This window comes from Osmerus eperlanus, chromosome 12 (genome assembly GCF_963692335.1).
Source record: "Osmerus eperlanus chromosome 12, fOsmEpe2.1, whole genome shotgun sequence".
NCBI lineage: Eukaryota > Metazoa > Chordata > Actinopteri > Osmeriformes > Osmeridae > Osmerus > Osmerus eperlanus.
In genome coordinates, this window is record NC_085029.1 from 13,114,050 (window position 1) to 13,141,751 (window position 27,702).

Here is a 27,702-nt window from a genome sequence, read left to right on the forward strand (position 1 = left end):
CCTGGTTCCAAGGAGTGTCAGAGTAGTCGGTTCACAGATTGAGATCACATCTGACGGATTCTCTATGTGTACATAGATGTTTGCATGTTTTCCCATTTGATTCTTTGTTTAGTATTAACTGTGTGTGAATGCAAGTTCAGATTGACAGTCATCGCATTCCTCTCCACACACCCATCAATCTCTCGGATGAGCAGGCGAGTTGCAGTACCGGTACTCATTACCCAGAGTGTGTGTTGGAAGGACATGGTTTGCTGTGACAGTTGTTGTGAACAAAGGATCAAACAACTTAATGTAATGTTACCGCATATATCACATGGCCTCTTCCACTCTGCCATAAGGCTAGATCTGAAAAACTCACACACACACACCCTTTTGTAATACTTAACATTTGTGTTTATCTTGGTTGTTGTATTTGTTGAAAGGCTTGATCTCTCTGATACCTTGCATAATGGTTTGTCTATATGGTATGCCATTGTCATGTCGTTATCAAAACTCATTGCTCTCATCTCTCTGATATGCTGTGTACAGTACACACTATCAATCTCATCCTAGGTTTCTAGTAAGGACAGGTTGCAGGAGATAATCCTCAACTGTTGTGCCTTCTTCACATAGAGAAGCACAGAGGAAAGCCCAGGATCAGCCCATTCCATTCCAACCCTGCGATGAAGCCAGGAGATATGCTAGATGACTCATTGCCTTACTATAAAAAAAAGTGTGGAAAAAAAGTCATTCAATAAACTCAAATGACCAACTGACCCAGAATGCTGTTAACAGTTCCCACCTAGGGGGGCGAGGGGAGGTGGTGGGTTGAGATAAACATCCCTTCTGCCTCCCAGCCCCCCTCTCAGCCTCTGTAGAAGCACCTGTGCTTGTTAGGGTTCTACTGCCAGAAAAACAATCACGCTCAATGGTCAATATAATGGAGTGCATGCGGCATAAGTGTGCCTTGTTGTCAAATAAACGTCTGTTTGTGTGTGTGCCTCTGTTCTCAGCCAGCAGGACCATTTACTCTGTAAAAATGGTGCCACCTCAACACTAACTAACTAGCCTGTCTCACCTCCCCCGCCCACCAGCCTTCCCCCCTTCACTCACACTCTAAGTGGCAGGCGTGCAGCAAAAGGCCAGGAATCAGGACACATTAAAGTGAATTAGGTGTCATTTCCTATCTGAGGCAGCGTGCTGGCAGACTTGATCATATTAGCTGGAGCTGTCACTGTTATCAGCCAGGCCTCAACTCCAGCCCTAGCCACAGTTCCAGCCTCATGAAAATGGACTTGGATACAGATCAGGTTTCAGCTGCCCACTGGACCAATAGGCTGGTTAGACAGCCTATTGGTCCAGTACAATTCCAGCCATTTATCATTCCATGAGCTCCGTCATAATTAAATCATGATTCAAGTTTCTAGTGTTTTCTTTGTCTCAGGCAAATAGATTGTACTATCAAATTAATTTGACATGCAGCAGGGATGTTTACCAAGGGCTTTTAATCCTAACAAACCTTTATTGTTCAGAGGGTTTTCATATGGAATAAAGCCTTCTGTGCACTACACAGGTACAGATCTATGAGTTGATTGTTCATGTTCATTGTGCGTTGCCGACCCTTTTAACAATGGAAATTGACTGTACTTCTGGTATGTGCATGTGTAGGTTTGTTTGTGTGCCTGCATGTGTGTGTGAATGTGTCTCTGCGTGTGTGCGTGCATGCGTGTGTGTGTGCGTGTGTGTGTTTCTGTGTGTGTGTGATCACACCCCTCCATGTGTGAGCCGGTTCCTCTCAGACAGATCCCCTCCCCTGTCATTAGTATGCAGGCAGGACACAGCAGACCCTGACGGATCATTGAGGAGGTAATGAAAGACAAACCTCACTGCTCTCCAGCCCACACCAAGGACACAATCATTATGGACGGCGGTCCAGAGCCGGAGCCTTACACAGCCCCTCACTAATACCAACACGAGTAGGGGTTTACGCCTCCATGTCTAATCCGGCCTCGACAACACGTCTTTGGTTTCCCTGCAGTTTGAAAAGACAGATAAAAGAGCTGAAATTCAAATGCTGTCAGACACACAAACACACATGTGAACACACAAACACTCGTAACATGTAGAACAGCATATGGAGGGAGAAAAAGAGGAATGACTCTGACTGGATTTCCTGGCAGGTCATTTGCGCCCCGGCCCTCACGCCCCTGGACCTCCAGCTCTCCAAGGTCACCCAGAATGAGTTCCACCTGGACGCCACATCCCAACTGGCGTCATATCCGTGGGAACGACCTCCCCTGTGATCCTCTCTGTTGATCCCACTTCACACCCTTGACCTCACTGTTTGGTGTTGAAAGGCAGTTATGAACGTTTCACTTCTTTCCTTTATCTCTCTCTCTCTCTCTCTCTCTCTCTCTCTCTCTCTCTCTCTCTCTCTCGCTCTCACTCTCCTTATCTAATTTTCTCTGTTTCTCTCTATTTCTCTCTCTCTTTCTCTCTGTCTCACTCTCTCTCTGAATACTTTTCTCTCAAATACCCACAATGCACTTGGTTTAGTTTTCCTTATTAATGGGCATCCTGACGTCCTGGCTCTCCCTTGTGCTAGGCTACCTAAATCAAGCACTCCCCAAGCAATAGATAAGTTGTATATTTCAACCCATCGCTGTACTTTAACCAGTTTCCAGGGCAACCAGGGGACTTCTGAGTAAACCATCAGCACTATCATCGTCCTGTGGTTTGGTGCTGAGCTCAAACCTAATTCCCAAATCTATGGTTTCCATTTCAGACAGTGTTCTGCATGAACGGACAATCCAAACAGAGGCATCAGAAGCATAAGCAACGTGCTGTTCGGCTAATAGAGCGCTGCATTTTATTTAGGCCCAAATCGATATGATTTTTTTGTTTTCCAAGATCCAATGATTCGCTAAATTGAGTGTGGTCTGAGAAGAGCTTTTTCAACGTGCGTCTCTCTCTCTCTCTCTCTCTCTCTCTCTCTCTCTCTCTCTCTCTCTCTCTCTCTCTCTCTCTCTCTCTCTCTCTCTCTCTCTCTCTCTCTCTCTCTCTCTCTCTCTCTCTCTCTCGCTCCTATCTATTCCAAGGGTTTGTGTTGAACACCAATCCCCTCTGTGCAAAACAGCAACGCTATACCGAGATGATAGCCTATTATACTCCTCAACTGAGGGCAATAGATTTACTCTCTAATTTGTACACTAACAGGAATTATTCAGCATTCTTGGCCAATCTGTGGGAAACATTGTTATTCAGCCCAGGGTGGGTGTAATGAACCAGGGCTTATCTCAAGCACTCATTAAAAAGTTCTCACCTCAAACATTTTTTTGTTTTACACAAAGGAAGAAAGTAAAGAGAGAAAGAAAAGAGAGAGAGAGACAGTGAGAGGAAGACCCTATTCATTTCCAAACCAACCTGGACCTTGACCCAATGCTTTTATGTGCAGACAATACATATTACGTACTTCAACCTGAAAAAAGAAAGAAAAACACCAAACAAAACACATTTAGCGTTTAAGATTCAGGCCGAGCCAAAGGAAAAGGGGAAGTTGACTTAAACAAATGTCAGGAGCTGCCAATATACCCGCATATTCTCCACGAGAAGGGCCACAGGAAATTCAAATGCCGGGCCTTTTTTATACAACCTCTTAATCAATAGCACCAAATGATCCTCTGGAGGTCTAATGGTGCTGATCTTGTCAGGGTAGTGAGTGAGGTCCTCCATATTCTATCATCATCCCTAACATCCCTCCCAGGGTTCCAGGGCAGTAGGACCAACGGCTGCTGTTCTGGAGATCTGCATATCCTGATGCTATGTGTCTGAGGGAGCTGGAGAGGTATGGCAGTGCATATTTTTATATGACAAAGGAGCTTTTAACCAAAGCTGAGAAAGTTGCTTGTGACATTTTCTATTTTGACATAATGGACACGATTAGCATTCCTTGAGGGTTAGGCTACTTATACAAAACTTGTTTTCAAAAGAAAAGGGTCTTACTGTTAACGTGTAAGAAGTTGTGTGAAGCTTGCTTAGTATGAAGAAGTTTGGTGGAAATTGTTTGGTAAAAAGCTATCCTGCCTCAAGCTCCTCTCTGGATCTGTTGGTCTAATGGTAAATGTGTGTTCTTGACAAACAAGAGTCCAAGGTGTGGTCCAAATGACAACACTGGACTGTAAATGTATTAATATTTATACCATATCTGTGCTTTTTTCTGATTGCCAGTTAGGCTTAACCCTCCCCCAGTAAATGTATTCTCTTTTATCTTCAAATGAAGCCATAAGTTTGACGAACAAGGTCCATCTCCATCTTTTATTCTCAAGGCCCACATTGCAAATCAACCAATCAATCAGTGAGTCAAACCAACGTCTCAGTCAGGATTCTATTCTGAATCTAATGGGTCCAAATTACGTTTTTTGCGGTGAATACGTCTGTTCAATAATGAAAGAAAATGATTTGTCTTCGAGGAGCGAGAGATGAGCTTCAAAGTCTAAAGAGATAGATTGGAAGAGAGAGAGGTGAGAGAAGGGGGAGGTAGAGAGGGGGAGGGAAAACAAAGACAGAGAAGGGGGGAGAGAGAGGGAGAGATAGGGTGTGTGAACTTTATTCAAGGTGATAAGACTGATATTGGAGAGACCTATAAAGTGACACAGTAAAGACAACAATAAAATTTCCCTGGCAGTTTAAAACTGGATGTTAAAATGAAGCATGGCATCAGTTGCTTGTCTGCTCTCTGCATATTCCGAGCATGGTGCATGGTGCATGTGTGTGTGCATGTCAGTGTGTGCAAAGAATGCATTGCTTCTTGCCAAAGCAGCATGTGCCATGAATACTGAGTGGCAAGGCTTGAAAAGGCTTTGAAATGGATGTTGTCTTGCTTCGACAGTGTATTCTGTCTTTCTCTATGATAGCTTACAGTGCTACAACCCAACAATTTCTCTCATCTTCACCCATCCAAATGTTGTTTTTTTTCTTTGTGAAAGGTCAACGATTGCTCTTTCAATGAAAAATGGCAGTGTAACAATAACTATCATCTCCCTAAATTCAATTTCAACCAGACATCCGCATAAGCCCTCGAAAATACCATGTAATCTGGATACTTCATGGATGTGATTATTTCAACTGCCTTCCCTAAACATTAAAGTAAAATTGATTTGCTCGACCCATGGGAAAAGAGAACCATATGCATATTACAAATGTGTGAGTGTGTCAATGTGTATGTGTGTGTTCATATTAGAACTGACACCTAAATTAGAATTATAATACAACTCCACATCATTTTTATCAGGCGGTGGCACATTGGACCAATTAACTCCTGGCTTCCTTATTAAGGAGACAGAGGATGACATGGGTGGTGATGGAGATACGGCTGGTCAAATGCCTCGTGGCTAATATATTCTACACAGCAACACACAGAGACACCCACTGATCAGTCCAAGTGAGAGCCTAGGTTTTGTCTTTCATGTGGTTAAGAAGGAAGGATGGGAAGGCATTCAGTAGGTGAGGAAAGCAAGAGAGGAAGAGGGGCCTTAGCTGGCTGCCATTGTCAATGTCGACAGTGTGTGTGTGTGTGTTTGTGTGTTTTTTGTGTAGATAATTCAGGAAGTTTTCAAGAGAAAGACAGCAGAGTGAAATCTTAAAAGACAATGCCCCTGGCTCCACTCTCTAAGGAATGGTCGATAAAAAGCCAATTTCTCTGTTTGTCTTTTCATGTGTGTGTGTGTTTGTGTATATGTACCTGTGTGTCTCCACAGTTGTTTGTGTGTTGTGTGCGAGTGTGTGCGCGTGCACCTGCCCTCATACACTTTTGCAAGTCAGTGAATCACTCAGTGAATCACCTTTGTCAATCTCGTCATAAAATGGACTTTCAGGTACATGGAGACTGTGTTATCGTTTAGGATGTGAGAGGCATTTCTCCTCTTCATCCCCTTGTTTTCCTGCCGTCCTCTACATCCTCTTCTATCCATATCCTCCAATCTGTCCTCCTGATCCTCTCCTGTCCATCTCTTCCTCTCTGTCCCACTCTTCCTCCCCAGCTCTCCTCTTCCTCTGTGATGTTTGTTATTTCCACTCTTTCATCTCCCTCCTTGATGTTTCCCTCACATCTCAAGATACAGTGTCACTGCTTTTCAAGATGTTATTTTTTTAAATCTTCATGGCAATGTGTCAGGTGAATATGTAGCATGCAATTTAATGTCTGAAACACAAGTATATACTTTTGAAGGCATTTAACATAACTATCAAAGTTAAGGCTTTCGAATTGCAGCATAGAGGTAGCTGCACAGAAAAGGCTGATATACAGTACAGAAGAAAATGTTGCTGTGGTTTTACTACTATTTATGGGTCACACTGAGGTTGTGTATGTTTGTGTGTGGGTGTCCGCACACACGAGTGTGCACTTGTCATTTCTTAGAGATGTGTGTTTGCGAGAATCAAGCTTTCCACGAACAAAGACAGCCTTCCAGCCAGGTTTGTGACTAAGCTCTGGTCCATTCCCTCAGATGTAATTAATAGCTTGTAATTACATATCATATTGATGAGCGCCATGATAGCACAGAGGGGCTAACTCATTAGCTCCAGAGCTGTGTGATCTTGTTAACTTCACAATCCTGTCCCGTGTTCAGTGAGCTGCTCTGAACCAGCACTGGGCCTGCATGACGTCTCACACTAGCTTGTCTCTTTGATTTCGAGGTGCAGGTGTTGTCAACCGGCCCTTCAAAAGTTGTTTGTGTTCACAGGGTACTGAGACCCGGGTTTTAACGATGCTTGTGCTTTGCATGTTTTTTGTTTATTAATGTGCGTGAGTGTGTTTGTATGTGTGTGTGTGTGTGTGTGTTGGTTTGTTATGACACCTGCCACGCTCGTCTCATCTCTGGTGATTCTGTATGATTGTGTATGTGTGTGTGTGTGTGTGTGTGTGAGAGGGATGGTATTCAAATGGACATTCATTGTGACAATAACCATTGCTTTCGCACCAAGTGTTCCGTGAAGGAGATGTGACAACACACAGAGGAATCAGAGCAGCAAATTTCACACAGAAAATTCAGTTTTATAACCTTCAAGCTTTTGGGTAACCACAGAACTGCATTGAATATTAAAAAAGATTCTTGTTTGTATTCTTCTGCAATGGTAGAGCACTGAATATTTGGCCCTCTGTTCCAATTTAATGAAATATTTTATACTGTGCATATTGACCTTTCTTACCTCAAGGTCATGTTGATTTCACCAAACATAAGTTAGTCTTCTTATTTCAGCCTCAAGTAATTCCTGTTTGATGTCTAGTTCCACATTTCATCCAAGGGTTGTCTGCCTGAAGATCCTAATCATATCAAATTAGGAATGCCCTGGCTGTCATCCTGTTCCATAGGCTTTCATTAATAATGTATGCAGATCCTCTACCACTATCTGTGTGATCAAATCAAATCAAATCAAATTTATTTGTATAGCCCTTTTTACACGCAAGCATATCACAGAGGGCTTCACATAGAGGGCCCATAGAACTGCCCCTCAACCAACCTAAACCCTCAAGGAAGACGAGGAAAAACTCCCCAAAAAACTCCCAAAAAGGGAAAAAATGGAAGAAACCTTGGGAGGAGCAATTCAGAGAGGGATCCCCTCCTCCAGAGACGATTGGTGAGAGAGAGGATGTGTGTGATGGTGAAGCCTATGCTGCCTGCCTTTCTGGGGATAAGCCATGGGTCATTTACAGGTAATGTAGGATGGCCGGCAGGCAAGATCAGTGGAGGTTTACAATCTTTCCGTCTCCTCCCTCTCTCCTGCTCTCTCTCTCGCCCTCCCCCTCCTGCCCTCACCCTCTACTTTCCTTTTCCTCTCCTATCATTTGATGGAGTCGTGGAGAGATGAGTATGCCCTTGATCTGAGGCCTCTATTCCAGCCCTCTTATCCCCAGACCGCTCTCCTCTGGGGGGCTCTGACACGACCTCTGGTCCCTCTACTGGAGCACCCGGCCTGGCAACCTCACAGCAGACACACAAAAAGGCTGCAGAGCATTATGCCATAAACACATTCTCTGGTACTTTGCTATTTAAAAAATCTTCAAAATACATTTTTGCTTAATTGTTGTCAATTGGCAGTTCTGTCTAATGTATCGACGGATGGGTGTACACAAACAAAGATGTTTGGAATTACAAAGGAAAAAGAAAGTACTGTGTGGAATATTAAATCATGTAATGTAAACTGCTGCTGAAAGACTTGTAGCTAATTACTTTGGTGATATCTCCCCAAGCACAGGGCTGTAAAAACACATTACACTGAACTATCATTTACTGTACGAAACAAACCAAATGAATTAGAATCATCTGTAAGGAGCTAATAGTCAGCTTTCAACGTAATAAGTGTTTTAAGGTTTAATTTGGTTCAAGTGAATGGGGATTAATGTTGGTATAACAAAACCTTGTTGATGTTACGTCAGCTTAATCCACCCAACAGATGGTATCCAAGACTCAGTGAGGGTTCACACATACTATTGAAATAATCATTTTAATTAGGAAACACAACAAACAACTTGTCATGGCAAGAACTTGAATTCGTTTTTTAACTCAGCCTCGATAAAAAAGAATCTGCATTGTAATGCAGAGAAGGAAAATGAGTCTTGAAATTGCATCCACAGAAAGCGCCTAAACAGCTTGTGGAAACCCTGTGTCTTCTGCTTGTAAAGCAGTACACTGTCCATCCACCTGTTACTGTCCAGCCTGTTTCTGTCTGGCCATCCACTAGTCCATTCTTCTGTCTGCACCTTGGTCTGTCTGTCTGTCCTTCCGTCCGACCATGAGGACGTCCGCCCAACTGTCTGAGACTGGGTCCTGGTTCTCCAGGTGACTAATGTGGCTGTCCCAGGCTGTCTCCGTGTGATAGATGGGCTCTGCTGGCATGTCATGGTGCCTTCTCCTCTCCTTAATAGATCATTACTTTTTACCAGTGACGCTCCCCACTCCTCAGAGCTGTCACTGAGAGGCCTGGCCCTTCAGTAAAATACCTATCAAAGTCCAGGCCAACACTGCACACATTACACACATGACATTTAGCCTGCTTCTGCTAATGATCCCAGAGTAGATGGGGGAAGATGGTGAAACTCACACACACACACACACACACACACACAGAACATACACACACATTAACATGCATACAAGCATGCACACATACACACACTCCTACTCAAAGACAGATGAAAGCTATCACTGTTGTTGCCTGTGTTTTTAATGGACCAGAGCTCACAACCCACATCAAGGGATATAACAACTGATGTCATTAGTATGCCAGAATCAAGACTGGGACATTTGTATCAAACCTCCAGTGGTTGCAAAGGAGTCATTTCTAGCCTGGAGTATGAACTGAATGAATAAAGAACAGTATGTGTGTTTTTTGGCAGGCAATCAGCTTGAGTTATTTCTCTATTGCCCTATTTGACTTGACAGTGAGGGAGACAAAAGTTGCAGACACCTCTCCTAGAGTTTTAGTTTGCTTTTGATTTGAAGACATTTCCTTCTTCCGAAGAAGTATTGCATTGGGACTGAAATCATTTGGTCCGAATGAGAATATCTTAATCTGTAATGCTTTGAAGCATGTTTTCAATTACTGGTGGAGTGAAGTGAGCTTTTTTCCCCATCTTCCTTTTCTCTCATCTCCCTCTCCTCTCTGTACTCCTACTCTTCTCTCTTTTCTCTTCCCCCTCTCCCTATGCTCTGCTCCATTCTCCCTCCTGCCCTCTCCTTATTTTCTTATTTTGCCTACTCTCCTTTCCCCTCCTTTCCCCTCCTCTCCCCCTGTTCTCTCTCTGTCATCTCTGCTCCAGCGTAGGGTAGCTTCCTGGGTGTTCACATTAGCAGTCCCTCCACAACCATCAGCCAGGTTCAGGAATCTCTCCTGCCCGCAAGAAAGGCTAAACTTGAAAATAACATTTGGATACAAAAGTCCTCAGCCACAAGATTTTCTTCTCTCTCTCTTGAATTGTTCACTAAAGCTGCTGTAGATTCTTCTTTTTAACATTGATGTGTCTACTGTATGTAAGTATGTGTTCTGAATGGGGTTAGATGTGTTGGTATTACATTAGATATGTGGATTATGAGTAGGAGTGGTATAAAATCAGTTGATTCATACAAGTCTTGCAAAAAAAAACAATAGCAGCGAGAAATTGCAATTCTTTCTCTTTCTGGGCTCTGCTTTTGAAAGCTGAACTGCTGATTGATTTTTGAGGACTCAACATTTCTTCTACAACGACTCAGCATCCAATTACACGAAACAGATTAAGCAGCCAGCTCTCTACAACTCCAAAGTTTGAGCAGAAACGTAAATTGTTTAACATCACAGCAGTGCACTCCAAGTGGTCCTCGTGTTCAGCGCATTCATCCCGTCCAGCACTGTCTTTGTGCCACAGAGAAAGTAGCTAGATTAGCATTCAATGAAGGTAATGGTTTTGTTTTGTTGCCGGCATTAGTACACCTTACTGGGTGAAAACTCATTAGCAATTATAACTTATTCAATAGAAGTTGAGAGTCCTGTCTAGACCATTGATTACTGGCTAATGGGACTGTGCGTCAGACCTAGTCTTTGGTTACGGAGGGCCCCTCCAGGACACAAGGTGATTATTAGAACAACCATAACCATTTAGGGTTCAGGAGAGGCGCAAGACTACGAGTCCTCCTTTCACACCGTAAGGTGCTCAGAGCTTGTGGAAGTGTTCAAGGCAATGTAGATTTTTCTTTTTTGTATCTTGTTTTATCGGTGTGTGTGTGTGTGTTTGTGTGCACCATATGTGTGTGTGTGTGTGTGTGTGTGTGGTGTGTGTGTGCATCCGTGTGCGCTTGCATCTTTGAAGCCAATCCACAGGGACTGAGAAGAAGCACAGGACGCCAAGCAGATGTTGCTATGGAGAGAGAGGCGCACCACAGCAGATCTTTTAATTAAGCATGTTGGGAATTAGAACTCAATTGGCCTTGAGTAATAACCAGCCTGACCATTAGCAATCCCCTCTGTCTTGTCTTACCGCTCCAACTCCCTGACTCCCGAACCTGAACCTGGTGTTTTGTTGCGCTAGCTCTGCTGTTTGCTTTCTCTGCCTATCGACCCCCCCTCCAGATTTCACAGCCACACTCAACTTCATCTCCATTTAGGTCAGCTTGAGGAACTTAAAATAAAAAAATAAAAACAGACGAGCTGGGGAATATGTTCAGGAGAGCAGTCGCTGGCTCTGTGGACCCACGGCTGGTAAGCGAGCTCAGGTCAGGCGAAACAAGGGAACAGGGATTCTCTTTAAAGACACTGGCAGGAGGTTAGAGCACGGCTAGATCAATCCCATTATTTCTCTGTGCAGGACAGGAAGCCCTGGTCCATAATTACCTTGTCATTAGCAGCATTTGTTTAAGAACCGGATCGTTGCTCTTCTTCTTTGGTGGAACCCCTGGCAGCCCGAGCCATCATCGAGAGGCCTTTCACTGCAATTGAATGAGCCTCTTGTAGTGCATGGTGGGATTGTGAGGAAGGGGTCCCCACAGTCCTCTGCGGAGGACTGATCTTAAGATCACTCAGACCTGCGCTTTATCCTAATGACCTTCAGAGGACTTTCTGAAAGCCTCCTTCAACTGGAAATAATTAGTGCAGGCTTGGAGAGAGGCAGCCCCCTGCCCCAGCCCTGGCTGAATTAACCAGGTCTCTGAGCTAAATGGGGTAGAAGATTCTTGAAAAAGGTCACGGTTACCATGATGAGGGACGGGAAGAAAGAGAGACAGAACAAGAGTAAGAGTGAGAGTGGAGTGGGAGTGTAGGGAGACAGAGAGAGAGAGGAGGGAGGTTTTCAGAGGACTGACTCAGATGAGATCTGTAACGTCCTTTGACACGACACAGGTGGACTCAAATGCACGACTCACGAAACAGAAGAAAGGCACAAGACAAAGGGAGACAAGGACTATTTATACATGAGGTAGGGGAAAACAGGTGAAACCAATCAGGGGGGGGGTAGACAATCAAAAAGGCGGGAATTTCACACCAAGGGAGGAAGTCAGGGTCTGAAACGAGAGGGAAGGTGAATACAAAACAAAAACAGGAAGTGCACAACAAGACTAGACATGAGTGACTCCAATTTACATTTAGCAGGTGGACTCAACATACATGACGAGACATAACAAGATCCCATTTAATAGCCTCTATAGTGACACATAGCTGACACGTGACATTCTGTGTCACGTGTCAGCTGCTGTAGTTACGGTCCCTGTAGGAAGACAAACTGGTAAGAAGTGTCTGTGGAAAATACAGTACTAACATAGCTCATTACTAGCCATCATCAACTCTGGCATTGTCTATCACACAGAAGACACCATGATACAAGCCTTCAGATGGGAACTTTGAAAATTTTCACTTGCTTGATTTCATTGCAATACTGGTTGTCCCAAACTATACTGTAATAAGCTCACAAAAAAAACACATCAAATGTCAGTTCTGGAAAGTCAACACGATCTGAAAATGGTGTGGTAATTGGTACAGTTTGTACTGTACCTGTGTACAGTATTGTACAGTGTCTTCTTCTGTATTAAAGTATTGTTTAGTTTTCCAAAACTAAACATTCAACCAATCCAAACTCTCATCAAACATTTACCACCATCTTGGGAGGGTAATCGTTTTTCAACTTTTTGTTCTTGCTTTTGCTTGCAACGCTTTTTGTCTCCGGTTGCTATACAAGACCATGCTATAATGTCCTAGAGTGCCCTGCTCGCGGTTTAGTCACGAAGCGCCTGCTGACCTTTTTGTTGAGCTCAGTTTGTCCCAGAAGGAAAAAGAGAAAAGCATAAAAGCACAGTGGGTCTGGTTGAATGGCTTTTTAAGAGCAAGAAACAGAGCAGGTTCTTTCATGAGTGCCCGTGCTGTACGGTGGGCATCTACAGTGCTTCTCTTTTAACTGGAGTTTGTAAGCATGAATTAAACTGAAGTAAATGCTTGCTCAGCATGTTTGAAGAATATGTTCTCGACGTGGGAAACTACTCTTGTATTATATTGCTTAGCTCTCTGTATTAATCTCTCTGCCTCCTTCTCTCTTCCCTTCCCTCCTTTCATCTAGCCTGTGAGCTGATGACCCAGGGCATCCTGGCCCTAGTCACCTCCACGGGCTGTGCCTCGGCCAGCGCACTCCAGTCTCTTACGGACGCCATGCACATCCCCCACCTGTACATCCAGCGCCACAGTGAGGGCTCGCCACGCACCGCCTGCCAGCTCAACCCTAGCCCCGGCGGGCAGCGCTACACGCTGGCCGCTCGCCCGCCCGTACGCCTCAACGACGTCATGCTCACCCTGGTGGATGAGCTGCGCTGGCAGAAGTTCATCATCTTCTACGACAATGACTACGGTAAGAGGCCAGAGCCTGGTCTGTGCATGGTTAAAGAGCTTCTTATCCCAGATTTAGGTTGGTTGGCAGTCAGGGTAGTTAGTTGTCAGAGAATACCAAAGCTAGACTGATTTGCTGTGTGTTTCAGCTCTCGGGGCTTTTGAGGTGTGCCTCTCCATCTTGACAGCGTTGTCTGGAATATTCTTTTCAGGGATCTTTCTAGCTGCTCTTAATGTGTTCCCCGTTTCTCTCGTCAGACACAGTAGAACTGGTGGAATGGTGTCAGATGCCGAAAGATCCACATGGTTTCAGATCATACACACGCCAAGCACAGCCTCTCAGACATCCCCTTCATTTTAAAACCCCCATTTCCACCCAGTAGTCTGCCTCGAAATGGTACAGCTGACTTCCTGAAAGACCCTGATGGCTGGCTTGATGGCGAAAGATTTGACAGCAGGGGGTGGGACTTGGGACTACACATCAAAATAGGTCCAATCAGTGTAGCTGCTGTGTGTACAGATGGATGTAAAGGGGGACATGTGGAATGGAGGTGGCTAAGATTCAGACATAATGCTCTTTGAAGTCCATGGAGGAGAAGGAGGAGGAGGAAAGCTGTCTGTCTAGTCAAAGGGGTACTAATGACTGGACCCTATGGATCTCCTTAGCTTGGTACACAATGTGCTCAGTGGAATATTGAAACCAGTATCTCAGATCTACAGCAGAAATACAATAGCAACAAGAGGATTTTTAAACTACAGAATGTATCTGATCAAGAACCAAGTTGTCAGTACAGTGAGACTTTCTTAACTGAATTAGAGAGAGTATAGATTCTTTAATTTAAAGTAAGCAACTAAGTACACACTGATATAGATTACGTATTCCTATCTTAAGTTGGATATAGTTGCAGGAAATGGCTTTGTGCTGGTACAGTGGTTATTGAGTTGGTGTGTGTTAGGTTCAGTCATGCTTCTGGGCCAGCAGGTATCTTATCAGTACCGGCCAGGTTACACTGATGACTGCTTCCCTCTGTGCAGTACAGTACTGTCCACTGCACAAGGTCCAGACCCTGGAGTGGCTTTAATACATACACGCACACAAACATAGTGTAGCACTATGTTCTAAGTATGCAAATGTAACTTTACTCTACCTATATGAAATGACAGTGAACTGTACTTTGTATACAAACAAGGTCTTTATTAAAACAAGCAATGCCTTTGTAGCAGGTAATACGTTGCTGTGTTTCATGCCATAGATATTGTTACGTCTAATGGGGTTCATCAGTAAGGGGGCTGTTTCAGCATCTTAGCTGCTGTTTCATTTAATTGGGCTTTTAAGATAGCAACTTAATGTAAATTAACTTCAAAGGATGTTAGGATTGCAAGCTTCGAGGACTGGTCTGCAGAGAGTTGGTATATAGTAGGAATTTAAAAAAAATTATGTTTCACATCAGGATTACTCACACACACTCACACAGCCTTTTACAAGGTTTATAAGCAGTGACTGTTAATTACTTTGATCAATACACAGTGCTTTCATATTTTGTGGGTTTGAATCTGTGCTAGCTGTATGATCAAAGTTGAGGTTGAACCTGGTTTAAACTGGCACATACAGACTCAAATTGCATTAGTCTTGCATTTTGAACTATGTGCATGACAAAGTGCTACCAGGAGGCTTCCTGTACCTGTATTAGTATAGAAGGAGCAGGAGAAGTGGTCTGTTAGATGACTCACCGATCAATTAGAACCAAATGCACTCAAGTCAGACTCAAACTCCAAATACACACATACACACCCACACACCACACACAGCATCCAACATTACGCTCACTCACAAGATACACTTGTAGAAAACAATATACCCCCCCCACACACCACACACACACACACACGCGCGCAAGCTCAAGCATGTGAAACAGCCTATGGTTGATGTTCTTCTCTATTTCTCGCCCCTCTTTGATGAGCGAGGGATTAAAATGGTTGAGATGGAAAAGGCCCATTTATTCACATTAGGGTCTTTGTGTGAGTGTATTGCTAGCAGATGGGACTGGGTCCTTGGAGGGTGAGCCTGGCTGTGTGGCCCTGGTGTGTGTATGAAGCAGGCCTGGCGAGGGTCTGGAGCAGGCTGGCGCGGGCCTGTGACACCATCAGAGTGATGATGATTAAGGAGAGACCTTGGATTGCCTTGTTTCCTCTCCTCTCTCACTGGCTCTCCTCCCAACTTCCTGAGCGCCCGCTTCTTTTGCTCTGCTCCCATCCTCTCATCCCTTCCCTCGTTTCCTCTCCTCTTCTCTTCCCTTCTCCCCCGTCCCCCTCCTCTTATATCTGCTCTGTCTGCTTCAAATCCCTCCCATTCCTTGCTTTCTCTGTTCCACTCATCCCCCATCTCCATGCTTCATTTCACCTTTTCTCTCTCAGTCTCTCTCTCAGTGACTCTCCCTATCTCTCTTTCCCTCTTTGTCTCTGTCACTATTCCTTTTAAACATAAACTTTCTTCACTTCTCTCTCTTTGTCACACGTACACAAGCACACACATTTCTGCCTCTCCTCTCAAAGTCTTTCTCTTTTTCTTTCTCCGTCACCTCCTCATGGAAATCCTGTTCTGCTCCATAAAACACAGACAGTTCCCCCCTTCTGGCAGGCTGACAAGAGGAGGAAAGGGCAAGTCCCTCTGACACAGGATTTTTTCAGCACGTATGCTGTTTGAATGACGGAATAGCCGTTTAGGGTTTTAGTCATCCCCACAAACACTGTAGACAGTGTCTGATTTGAACTTTGGTCACTCATCCCAAAAGGACTGCCTTCATCACAACCTCAAAGAGGTCGACCTTTCATTGGTTATTCAAAGCACAGGACTTACTGAATAGCAATGGACGCGATGAATGAAGAGGATATATGCCTGAATGGACGAGTGAATGAATGAATGAATGAACACATTGTTCTGAGAGTCGGGAACAAAAGTAACCGAAGAAGTGTGGAAGGAAACAGGAGGACGAAAGAGGAGACGTGAAAAGAAAACAAAAGAGGTGTGGAGGTAAAGTGTCGGAATGAAGCACACAAAGAAAAACAACAGCTCCATCTCCAGTGAATGGGATTGATTTGCCTACTGCATTGATCCGCTCCAGCTGTCACCCAGAGCGGTGTCCTCAGCTGCTAGGCTGAGCATGAAACAGCAGAACCGCCACATGAAAGATGGACTCCCCGTGGCCGCATGGATGACCGCATGGTGGATCAGCTGGCTCTGTACGCTAGCTGCAGAGCTGCAGAGCACTCTGGGAAGTTGTGTTTTCGTCAGCACCAAATCAGATGCACCTGTTGGCTGGAAGGAATGTTTGACTTGTTGAAAAGCACACACACACACACATATGCTGTGCACACACACACACACACACACACATATGCTGTGCACACACACACACACACACACACATATGCTGTGCACACACATAATACAGAAGCACATGTAGCCTACGGTGCAGCATGTGTTGTTCCATGCAGGACTCTATTGATGTCTTTGAGTGTTCTAGATAGTGGGACTCACTCAGCCTAGCAGTCAGACTTCACGACTAGCAGCAGGAGCTGCAGCCTTGCTATCTGCCTCTTAGTGTTCATGCCTGCCTCTACTACAATGATCTCGGAATGGGTTTAAGTGTGTGCGTATGTGTTTCTGTGTGTCTGTGTGTGTGTGTGTTTTCTGAGTCAGCAGAGCCGTCCACAGCTACACTCACTCTTGTGGACAAGTAGAGTCAGAGGTTAGCCTTGTTTGTCATATAGGATTTAAACAAGGGAGTTAGCATTGGTTAGCACATAGCCTTAAGTGACTTTGTTGCTCATCCACAGGCTTATACAGATTTACTTCCTGTATAGGTCACACATCTTCTGCTGAATCATTCTGCAGAATAATCATCAGGAGATGATTTTATGACAGTCTCTAAAACACTGACTGTGTTTGACCTGATACATTGTCAACCAACCCTGCCCACTATTTCTGTAATTAACTTATTAATATTTGTTTACACATACGCTTTTCCTAATGTCTAGAGACTTGTCTGCAGTCGTTTCATTACATTTAGTGTTTCCTGTATCCGCATGTATAAATCACTGGGCAGATACTGAGAGCTGAGGTGGTTGGCTTTGCATCTCTTTATGCCCACTGCTTGTTGCATTACTGCCAGATTCTCTATAAATAAACACAAACTGTAACAGGCACTGTGGAGATTTCATTAATGGTAGAGGAGAGGAGAGGAACATCTTCTTTTTTGGTCCCAAATTTAGCTGAGTCACTACCCAGGAACCCTTCAAGCAGAAACTGAATTTCAGCATGTCCCTCCAACTGAGTTATGATATTATCCAGACAGCCCCTATATGAATACAGAATGATATGACCTCCACGTTCTGCCCCTCCAGACAGATTTACACCATACCGACAAACACCCTCCAACCCTAAACTTCTAATCTGCTGACAGTCATGCTCTTAACAAATGATATTTTATCAATACCTTTGCTTCCATCTAGGTAGATCTTCAGCAGCCTAGCACAGGCAAGCTTGTTCACTTGCTTGCATGATTCCATACCCTGAGTGTGTCCTGATAACAAACAGGCGTCGTTTAGGGTTTCGAACAGCGCGTTGGAAGGAAGGAGATCAAGGAGAGAGGGGGAGGATGGCAGAAGAGCCCAAACAAGAAGGGGGGATGGTGGAGGGGGTGGCAGGGGGAAGAAACTCAGTGTGAGGCCTTACTTGAACTATGGTGTTCACTAAATCCACCAGAATGCTTTGATGGGGGCGACTGGTTTACATAGCGCTGAGTCATGATCACTCCCTGCTGGCTGCACGGCTCCTTGGTTATCTGCTCAGTGATGGCCTACGGTGACATCAGAGTAGCGGAATGATCCTCCAGTTACACTGGTGAGCTTCAAAGCGATAGCGGCGGCCTCCCTGCGCCAGTCATATTAGCGCCGCGTGCCCACTCTGAGCCGACGCAGGAGCCACCACCCTGACATGGGGGCAGAGGTTTGATCATCCGAAGATTATGGTAATGTGTGTGTCACTGGATCCCTGGAGGAGATGTGAAGGGCCTGGGAGACGAGGGAGGCAGGAGGCAGGAGGGATGGAGTGATGGAGGGATGGAGGGATGGGGGGGGGACTGTAAACAGAGGAGGATTATCAATAGTAGATGAGACAAAAGCTGGGTTCCTGTCGCAGCTTCTGTGGGAGTGTGTTTTAGGGTTTTCCTTTGTGTGTGTGTCTGTTCGTGTGGTGTGTGTCTGTCCGTGAGTGTACACTGTATGCTTTGTGTGTGTTTGTGTTTATGGGTGAATAATCTAACCAATGATGTAGCCTATCATCTCCGACCTTACGAGGATATCAACTAAAGAGAGAGAGAGAGAGAGAGAGAGAGAGAGAGAGAGAGAGAGAGAGAGAGAGAGAGAGAGAGAGAGAGAGAGAGAGAGAGAGAGAGAGAGAGAGAGAGAGAGAGAGAGAGAGAGGGAGAGGGAGAGGGAGAGGGAGAGGGAGAGGGAGAGGGAGAGGGAGAGGGAGAGGGAGAGGAGGGAGGGAGGGAGGGAGGGAGGGAGGAGAGAGAGAGAGAGAGAGAGAGAGAGAGAGAGAGAGAGAGAGAGAGAGAGAGAGAGAGAGAGAGAGAGAGAGAGAGAGAGAGAGAGAGAGAGGAGAGAGAGAGAGAGAGAGACAGACAGAGAGAGAGAGGGAAAGAGAGAGAGAGAGTTCTAAATTTGTCCAATAACGGACTGTCATTTTTACTGCCAGCAGTTTATGAAAACTGTCAGTAATTCCCACCTTATTACATGTGCATGAATGCATCACACTCGATAGGGATGCATATCCCCCAGTTCCCATTGTGACGCGTTCTTGATGGGAATTAGGCTATTCTGAGAATCCACTAGAAAATCTTACGATGGCAGCTCATACATATTTAAGACTGCATTAACGGAGACAAAAGGTTAAACAATGCTTCGTTTAGCCCGACTTCCTCCAGCCTGCTCGCAGGGAGCAGGCAGGGGAGGAGGCCCCTGCCTCCGTCTGCCTGGCTGTGGCTGGGCCCGCTCTCCAGCCCCACGCTGACCTCCCCAGGGCTCCTATCAACCCGATATGCATCATCCTCAGCTACAAGCCTGCCACCCCGCCTGTCTCAGTGCATTAGAAGTCCTACGACGGAGCCCACGACAGCTGCGTGGGACTTACGAAACCCCAACAAAAAGTCCACGTTTCTTCTTTGATTTTCAAAGCCAGGGTGCTGGGTAAAACAGAGGGGCCGATTTGACTCATGTTCCGTGCTACTGCTATCCATTCAGACGGCCGTGCATGCAGTTTACCTAGCCTGGCGTTCGACGGTGAACAAGCTTCACAGAAGGCAATCAGGAGAGTTGCCCGGCTGGCTCCTGAAAGGAATCCTTCTCTTTCAGTCTCCCAGTGCTTCATGGTTGCAGTTTGATGTCCCTAATGAAGGCCTTGATGGTGGCGATATTGTCCGGACACCTGCAGCTGTTGTGTTTTGTCTCCTTCCACTTCCTTTCCACTTCCTGTCTATCTTGGCGTCGCTTTGATGTCAGCCCTCATTACGCCTCCTAATTGGCTGGTGCTCGGAGAGAAGGAGTAAGAGAGGGCGGAGACTGTGGGCCGAGTAATAATGAATTTGTTTCTCTTGCTCCGTCGCACCCCCGCTCACTCTCTCATCCCTCACTTGTGTTTCTGAGAGAGAGAAAGGAGTAGGAGATGTTTTAAGAGTGAGAATGAAAAGCGAGAGACCAGGTGGGAGAGAGACGGAGGACGTGGAAGAGGGAAGGTATACATAGAGTGTGGAAGGTGAAAGAAGAGAGTGAAAGAAATTGACAGAGAAATAAATTGGTATGGAAGAGAAAAGGGAAAAATGACCAAAAAGAAACAACAATTGAATCACGCCCCCATCCTTTGTGTTGCCGTAGCTGTGGCTAAGAGCTGTGGTTTAGATGATTTGAAATGTGGAATTGGAACGATTGTGTCTCTGTCACTCACCATGCAGTGAACCAAAGCTGAGCTGCGTTATCACAACAGCCATGACCTCAGCATTCAAGTTCTCTCCCATTGTCTTTCCTTATCTTTCTCTATGTCTTTTCCTGTCTTTGTGTTTTTTTGTCTTTCTTTTTTACGTTTTTTTTTTTTCTTTCTATTCCTCTCTCGCACTTTCTTTGTCATTGCTCTTTCACTCTTTCTTTGTATTTCTCTCCCTGTCTCTCTCTCTCATTCTGTCTCACATTCCAAAGAGCCCTGCTCTGTTGCTCGGGTTTGCCCTATCTCTCCCCTCCATCTCTCCTCTCTCCATCCTGCTGTCAGTGCTATCTAGAGGCTGTGATGTTTAGCAGCTTGGTTTCAGCCTCACGGATGATGGAATATGATGTGATACGATATGAAAGCTTAGTGTGGAACTGGCTAGACCTCTGGGTGGGTGACGACACTGGTTATGTGTGTGTGTATGTGTATGTGTGTGTGTGTGTGTGTGTGTGTGTGTGTGTGTGTGTGTGTGTGTGTGTGTGTGTGTGTGTGTGTGTATGTATGTATGTGTAGGTGTATGTGTGTGTGTGTGTGTGTGTGTGTGTGTGTGTGTGTATGTATGTGTAGGTGTATGTGTGTGTGTGTGTGTGTGTGTGTGTGTGTGCAGCCAGTCCATGTTCTGTCTGCGCCATCCACAGAAATGAGACTGGGAGCAAAAGACACTTTGACATTTGTCTTCATTAACTGTTTGTATGTATGTGTCTATGTGTGTGCTTGTGTGTGTGTGTGTGATGGTCTGGACTCCCTACAAGAACTGAGTAAAGCAATTTCCTGCCGTTTACCAAGTCTGTAGCCCTGTGTCTCATGTTTGTTTGCTCGTACAATCTAGAGAAGACACAGCTGTCAATCCCTCAGGAAAAACAACAGTGCATCATCTGTAGTATTCTGTCAGTAAACATTTTTGCTTTGACAGTAAATGTAATCATTATAGGGCATAGGTTTTGAGAGAGATTAAGAAGGGGAGAAAACAGGAAAGGGCGTAAAAGACCTTAATATTCAGTGCGCTGGAAGCCAGGCCACTGGTGTGGGTCCACACACTGCTCTGACAGGGCGGCTCCCACCTGAGTATAGGTAGAAGAGAGGAGGGGAGGGGGGGGGGCGGGGTCGGAGGACAGAGAGGGGGGAGTGCAATAAGCGGAAGAGGGGTGGAAAGCAAGCAGAGGAGTGGGAGGAGAAAGGGTTAGAGAGAAGAAGAGAAACAAAGGAGGGATGGTCTCCATTTGTTCTCTTTCCCGAGGCTTTGTAATGAGACAAGGTATTACACCAGACACTTATTAGGAGGCACAGAGCGTTCTATGTCTGTTTCTCTCGCCATTCATCTGCCTCTCCATCTTTCTCCATCTCTTTTTCTCGCATTCCTTCTTCCTCTCATCTTGGAAGTCACCAAATGGAAGACTGTGAAGTCATCCTCCCCTGGATCCTCCACACACCTAACCCAGACCATAAATCACCATGTACGTGCTTTTGCGCTTCATCTAAGCCAATTGGCTGACGCAGAAGGTGTGTTTCCATGGCGCCGAGCAGTAATTCCAATATAGGGGTGAGGGCGGACTGGCAACTCCCCCGGGAGAGGGGATGCTGTTTATGTAAAGATGAGATTGAGGAAGAAAAGGGCTGCGGAAATGAGGAGAAATCCACCGAGAGGTTTACCGAGATAAATTGTCTGTAGATAAATAAGGTGATGAAAGCATAGTGTGAGTTTAACATGCACTCTGCTCGTATGCTGGAGGACTGGAAGGCCGGGAGCTTTTCTCCAGTAGGTGGAGGGAGTTTGATGGAGGATTGCAAGAGCTTTCGAGTGAGCCAAATGAAGTGAATGTCAAATAGGGCTGATGCCTGGAAAAAGGTTGGATATTTACTTGCTGGTCAGTCATGCATGCTTCCTAGCACACCTTGTAAGCCCACAACTGGTTGGAGCAACTGTGATTGGCTCTCAAGGTAGAATATGGGTTTGGAGTAAAGGACAGGCAGGCAGTGAGGCAGGGGAAGAGGCAGAAAAGCAGGGAGGCAGAGAAAGAGAGAGGGAGGGAAGGAGAGAGGGAGGGAAGGGAGGAACCAGGGAAGGAGGGAGGAACCAGGGAAGGAGGGAGGGAAGTAAAGTCAGATAAAGGTGTCCCCAAGGAATGTCATACTCATGTAACAATATATACCTGTCTGCATTGAAAAGAATTACAGCGATTTGCCTGTGTAAACGGCTGTGGGTTATTGAATATATTTGCCCGAGGTTGTATTTCCCAATTGTTTATTTTTACCACTGCTGTTGGTTATGCTTCTAGAGTTGGTATTGCTTCAAACTTGCTAGTCCATGTGATGGATGGTCTTTGTGATTGTTCCCTTCCTATATCCCCCTATTTCTTCTTCTCTCCTGTTGTTTTTTATTTTATTTATCTTTATCTCAATCTCCTGCCTCTCTCTTTCTCTGTGTCTTTCTATATGTCTCTCACTTTCTCTCTTTCCTTGTTTTGCTCTCCCTCTCATCCCCTCAGTCCCTGTGGGTCACAGTTTGATGGTCTCCATTGAGCCCTAGCCAGAAGAAGGATCACATGACTGGAGCAACAACAACAAAAAACTCCCTGACTCCAAAAGTACATTGCCCTTGCAGAGAAAGTAAAATGAACCTTGTCTTCTCATGCAAAACACTGAGATTCACTGTTACATTTACATTACATTTTGTCATTAAGCAGACGCTCTTATCCAGAGCGACCTACAGTAAGTACAAGGACATTCCCCCGGGGCAAGTAGGGTGAAGTGCCTTGCCCAGGGACACAACGTCATTTTGCACGGCCAGGAATCAAACCGGCAACCTTCTCATTGGTAGCCCGATTCCCTAACCGCTGAGCCATCTGATCCCCCACTGTTCACTACTGTACTGTACTGTACACAGGCACACAGGAGAAACAATGCCTTGTTCTGGGCCATCTCATCCCACAGCAGTGCTCCTTGGACCCTCAGTTTCTATTAAGACCATGGTGAGTCACTGTAACTGCTCCAGTGGCCAACAGTGAGGATTGTTCAGCAAGAAAATGAAGTGAAATTCAAAGAATGAATGCAGGGTGTTGCCTTGCTAATGGGCCTCACTTGCTGTGTTTGTGTGTGTGTGTGTGTGTGTGTGTGTGCACGTGTGAATGCAAGGTGTTGTCACACACTTGAATGGTTTACTTGTATGGACTGTGACAATCTACACCTCTCTTTCTCTCTCTTTCTCTCTTTCTCTCCCACTCACTGTCTCTCCCTCTCTTGCTGTTGAGGCCGACTCTAACTTGTATCACCGTAACGAGTACATAAGTGGTAGGAAGGAGATGTCAGAGGAAATGAAAGTGTTGTAAAGTACCGGTTCTGAACTTGTATGTTTCACATATTGCTAATGGTCCCACACTGTCAAGATCACAGTAACAATGGCCTTTCCTATGCAGCAAACAGCTTTGTGTCCATGCTAGTAACATAAACACTTTTTTTCTTATTTTTTTTACTTGAAATCATCAAGTTGAACTTATAATAAAAAAGATTATTTTAAAAGTTTACATTGTACTTTTTTGAGAATGTACTTTTTATTCATTGAGTCGTGTATGAAGTCAAAGGGGAAATTTAGCCTCATAGAGCTTTGAAATGCAGAGCTTAGTCATTGTCTCTGGCATTGGCTGACAGTTTTTCTTCCCTGTCAGTTAGTAGAACGGCTGTGCCTCATGGTTCTATTGAACATTAGTAGTGATGGCCTGGAATAATTGGAGCTCAGTTAAAGAATGGAAGGAAACCAATATCTTCCATTGCGATGACTTAAAATTATGTCTCAGGCCATTACTGTTGTATACAAGCCAGCTCAAAGCTTCTCTTTCTCTTTTCATTTATGATGAGACTTTCTTGGAGCAAATAAAAAAAAGAAAAGAAAGAAATTTTAAGAGGTTTTGACACAATACTCACATTGTGAACCATCTGTTATGAGTCACCTAACCCTAAGTTTTTTTTACCAATTACATAAGTGTTGAGCTACAGACTTGGCACTCAACAATCCAAATTCTCAATGAACAGTTGGCAATATGACCTTGCTACACATGACTAGTAAGCCTACATCAAAGTATTTAGACCATTCATAAGTAGAGTTTATGTGATGCATGACCTCCTATAAGCCCAAAATGTGTTTTCTGCTTTGAAAGAGAATTGGCGAGGCAGGTTTGTCAACGTTTATGGAATGTTTTCTATTTATTGATTTTTAGCTCATTAATCAAATTGACAATATGTATCCCTACGCCTTCACCTATTTCTGGTCTTCAACAGAATGGGGCTAATGTTAGCATCTGGCACCCAAACACTGCTCTGATTAGCCTAGCCCCCAGGCTCCTCAACTAGATCTGATGTTTAGGAGTGCAGGGCTGACCAGAGACTAGCCTACATTAGTGTAGCAGGAGAAATCAAGCCGCCGCCTTGTAGGGGAATTAATGCTATTCTACTTTGAACGATTGAGTCGGCAAAAGGATCGAGTACCTGCCCCCGATACAACTGGTCTTTGTACTTATGTGTGCTGGAATGTTTGAATCTGTCTTGCTCTGTATGATGTTCCGATTTTTGAGGGCTGTTATTTCTGATGACATGGGTTGACCACATTGAACTTTCCCCCCACCCCCTTTTCCTAATCTCCTATCACAGCTCCCCCTAAACTCTATTTATAGGAATGCAGTCACAATGTGAGTCATCTCATCACCCATATATACTGTAGATCTTGTTTGAGCCTTTTAGGCCACTGTTGTTTCATGCTCTGAGCCCACGAGATCTGATGTGCTTGAGTTGAGCCGGGGCACTGAGATCAAGACTCGTCTGACAGGAGGGTTCAGTCAGGAACAGCTCACCAAAGCTCTAGTCACATGGTCCCTTTTAGAGGACCATGAGCCTGAGCAGTGCAACACTGCTGTGTGGAGCAATGAAGGAAGGAGATTCTGCTTTCACCCATGTCTCGAACTGGACTGAGCGCAGTTTCATGGTGACAGACTCACTGATGCAGAGTGCCTTTTGACTGCCCAAATAAGATCTGATCTGAAAAAGCATCTCTTCTCATCTGAAAGTGACCCGTGATGTTGTAATGTACTGTTGGTTCCAAACAACAACTGTCTCGTTGTGGTGTTCCACTCTCACATCAACTGTCTGGTCTCTTTCGATTCTTCTGCGGCCTCTGCATAAGGTCACGGTACATCTCTCTGTTGTCATCAGACAGAGGAATATCAGTCTAAACCTAATACACAAGGAGATAAAAAAACAATCCCAATGTTCTCAAATGTATTGTTTGTTTCAGACATGGGCTAATGATATATTCTTAAATTATATCCATCTTCTAACTTTACATTTTTGGAAGCATATTATCCAAATGTCTCCTATGTGGATTAGTGCTGGTTTCTAGATGAAAGACCTACCCAGAAAATCTAATGTTCTCATTCCTTTTCTTTGAGTGCACCTTTAATTCAAGCTGACCTTTCTGTCTCATTGTGGCAACTAGGTGGCATTACCCTTTAGAGTCCCCTCCATCGCTCCAGCAAAGGCTTTTGATACTGAATCTAAGGAGTGCATTTAATTTTCTCATGATGGTCTTACCTTCCTGTCACAGCACCATGGGTAATTCTAAACGAAACCCCCTGAGACATTAACAAGCTCTCTTCACCATGAGACATTATTTTGAAGTTAAGTCTGGAGTGCAGGGAGCAGTACTTATACATGTAGTCTGCTACTCAGTGTAGTTTCAATACTACATTTATGTAAACTTAGGTCAGTGTCATCGGCTGTAGCTGTGATTTGATATCATATTTACTTGGCAAAACCATATTGAAATGTGTGAACATGCCCTTGGGAGGCTGTTAGCCTTTGCGTCTCATCTTCACTGAACACAATCTCAATTAGGCAGATTTCACTAGAGAGTCATGTCCTTTTGTGCTTGTCTCAGTGTACGTTATTCCAGATGATGCCACACTGTCACTGCAGGAGTCAATGTGTGAGGTGGTGTTGTTTGGATCTTAGCAGATTGGTGTTAGCTGTATTGCTATCATCCTTCACCACTGTTTTTGAGAGAAAAATAAATGATTTCCCTGGGGCACACTGGTTTGGACGGAATGGCAAACGGGCAGAACAGTATTGACGCAAATGTGCAGTGCTTTGTTGCATCGTGTCGTCTTTATCTTTCTACTTTTTGATGAAACAACAAAAACTTGACTGTTGGTAATTGTATTTTAATGACTATAAACCAACCTTGACGGTAATATAATCATAACATTCCAGTAACAAGTCCAGTATATCTAGGTGTATCTTTGTTCATATCTCAGTATATCTCTTGTGGGGACACTTAGGACTGAAAACTCACTGAGCGTCCTCTGTGCTCGCGCTGTCTTAGCAGGACATATACGAGGCAGCTGATGACTGCGCCCTGGAATCATTATCCAGGAGCACCATTGAGATGATGGCGACCCAGACATATAATTGTTGCATCCTCTCCAGGGTGAGATGACAGGGTTGAGGGGCTCCTCGTTGCCCTCATCTCTTTATCCCTCCATCCCTCCTTCAAAATATCCTGGCTAAATATAGAGCCTTCATCAACAGCCACCCACAGACCAATATTTCTTCCTCTTCCTAACTCCGCCTCCTCATCCGCCTACTTCCTGTTCATCTCAAACTGAATTCCAAGACAGACAATGTGTACATTTTGTATGGAAACATTTATTAAACCTATACCCGATAACATAGTCATAGCCACAATATAGGCATCACACTGGCCTCCTGCCTCAGCCTTTAACATGGCTGCCTGGGTGTCCATCTTGACCTCCTCGGATAACAGGAGTTATTCCTGTTCGACGTGATACACTGTGAATCCTTCCCCGTGCTCTGCAATCGGAGAGAGACGAGGAGCCTGTGATGTGTTTTGAAGCGAGTCTGTGAGCAACGGCATATCAGTGTTTCTTTTTTGCGTTCTATCTGGGCCCGTTGTTAATGTTGTGCGAGCTCCTTTGATGTCACAGGCACAGAGACGTTGGCAGCTGTGAGACAAGTCTCCCAGCTGTGGGAATCAAAGGCGACATAGATCCAACGTTCTCAGGTCTCACGGATATCTAAGAGGAAGACGTCGCGTTCACAAAGTCTGGAGTCTGTTTGAACAACTGACCATGGCCTTTTTAAACAAATGTACTCGACTCTGGGTGAACCCAAAACACACGAGTGTTGATGGGGAAAAAAGTGCACAATAGGGGAGAAGAGAACAGGCACACGAAAAGGGAACAGGGTGGTTTACATTCTCCCACAACTGGTCTCTCCGTCCTTACTGCTCCTATCACCGGGTGATTATCACCTGGTCATTCTGTAACACAAGATAGTGTTGC

The 27,702-nt window shown here is 44.8% G+C and overlaps 1 protein-coding gene across 2 annotated transcripts in view; it reads left to right on the plus strand.

Moving 5' to 3' along the window:
• Nucleotides 1-27,702, plus strand: part of grid1b (glutamate receptor, ionotropic, delta 1b) — a 183,246-nt gene that overhangs the window by 77,691 nt on the left and 77,853 nt on the right. For both annotated transcript variants that reach the window (XM_062474151.1, XM_062474152.1), the window contains exon 3: nt 13,052-13,336. In XM_062474151.1, coding sequence (XP_062330135.1) covers nt 13,052-13,336 — 285 coding nt within the window. The remainder of the gene's footprint in view (nt 1-13,051; nt 13,337-27,702) is intronic.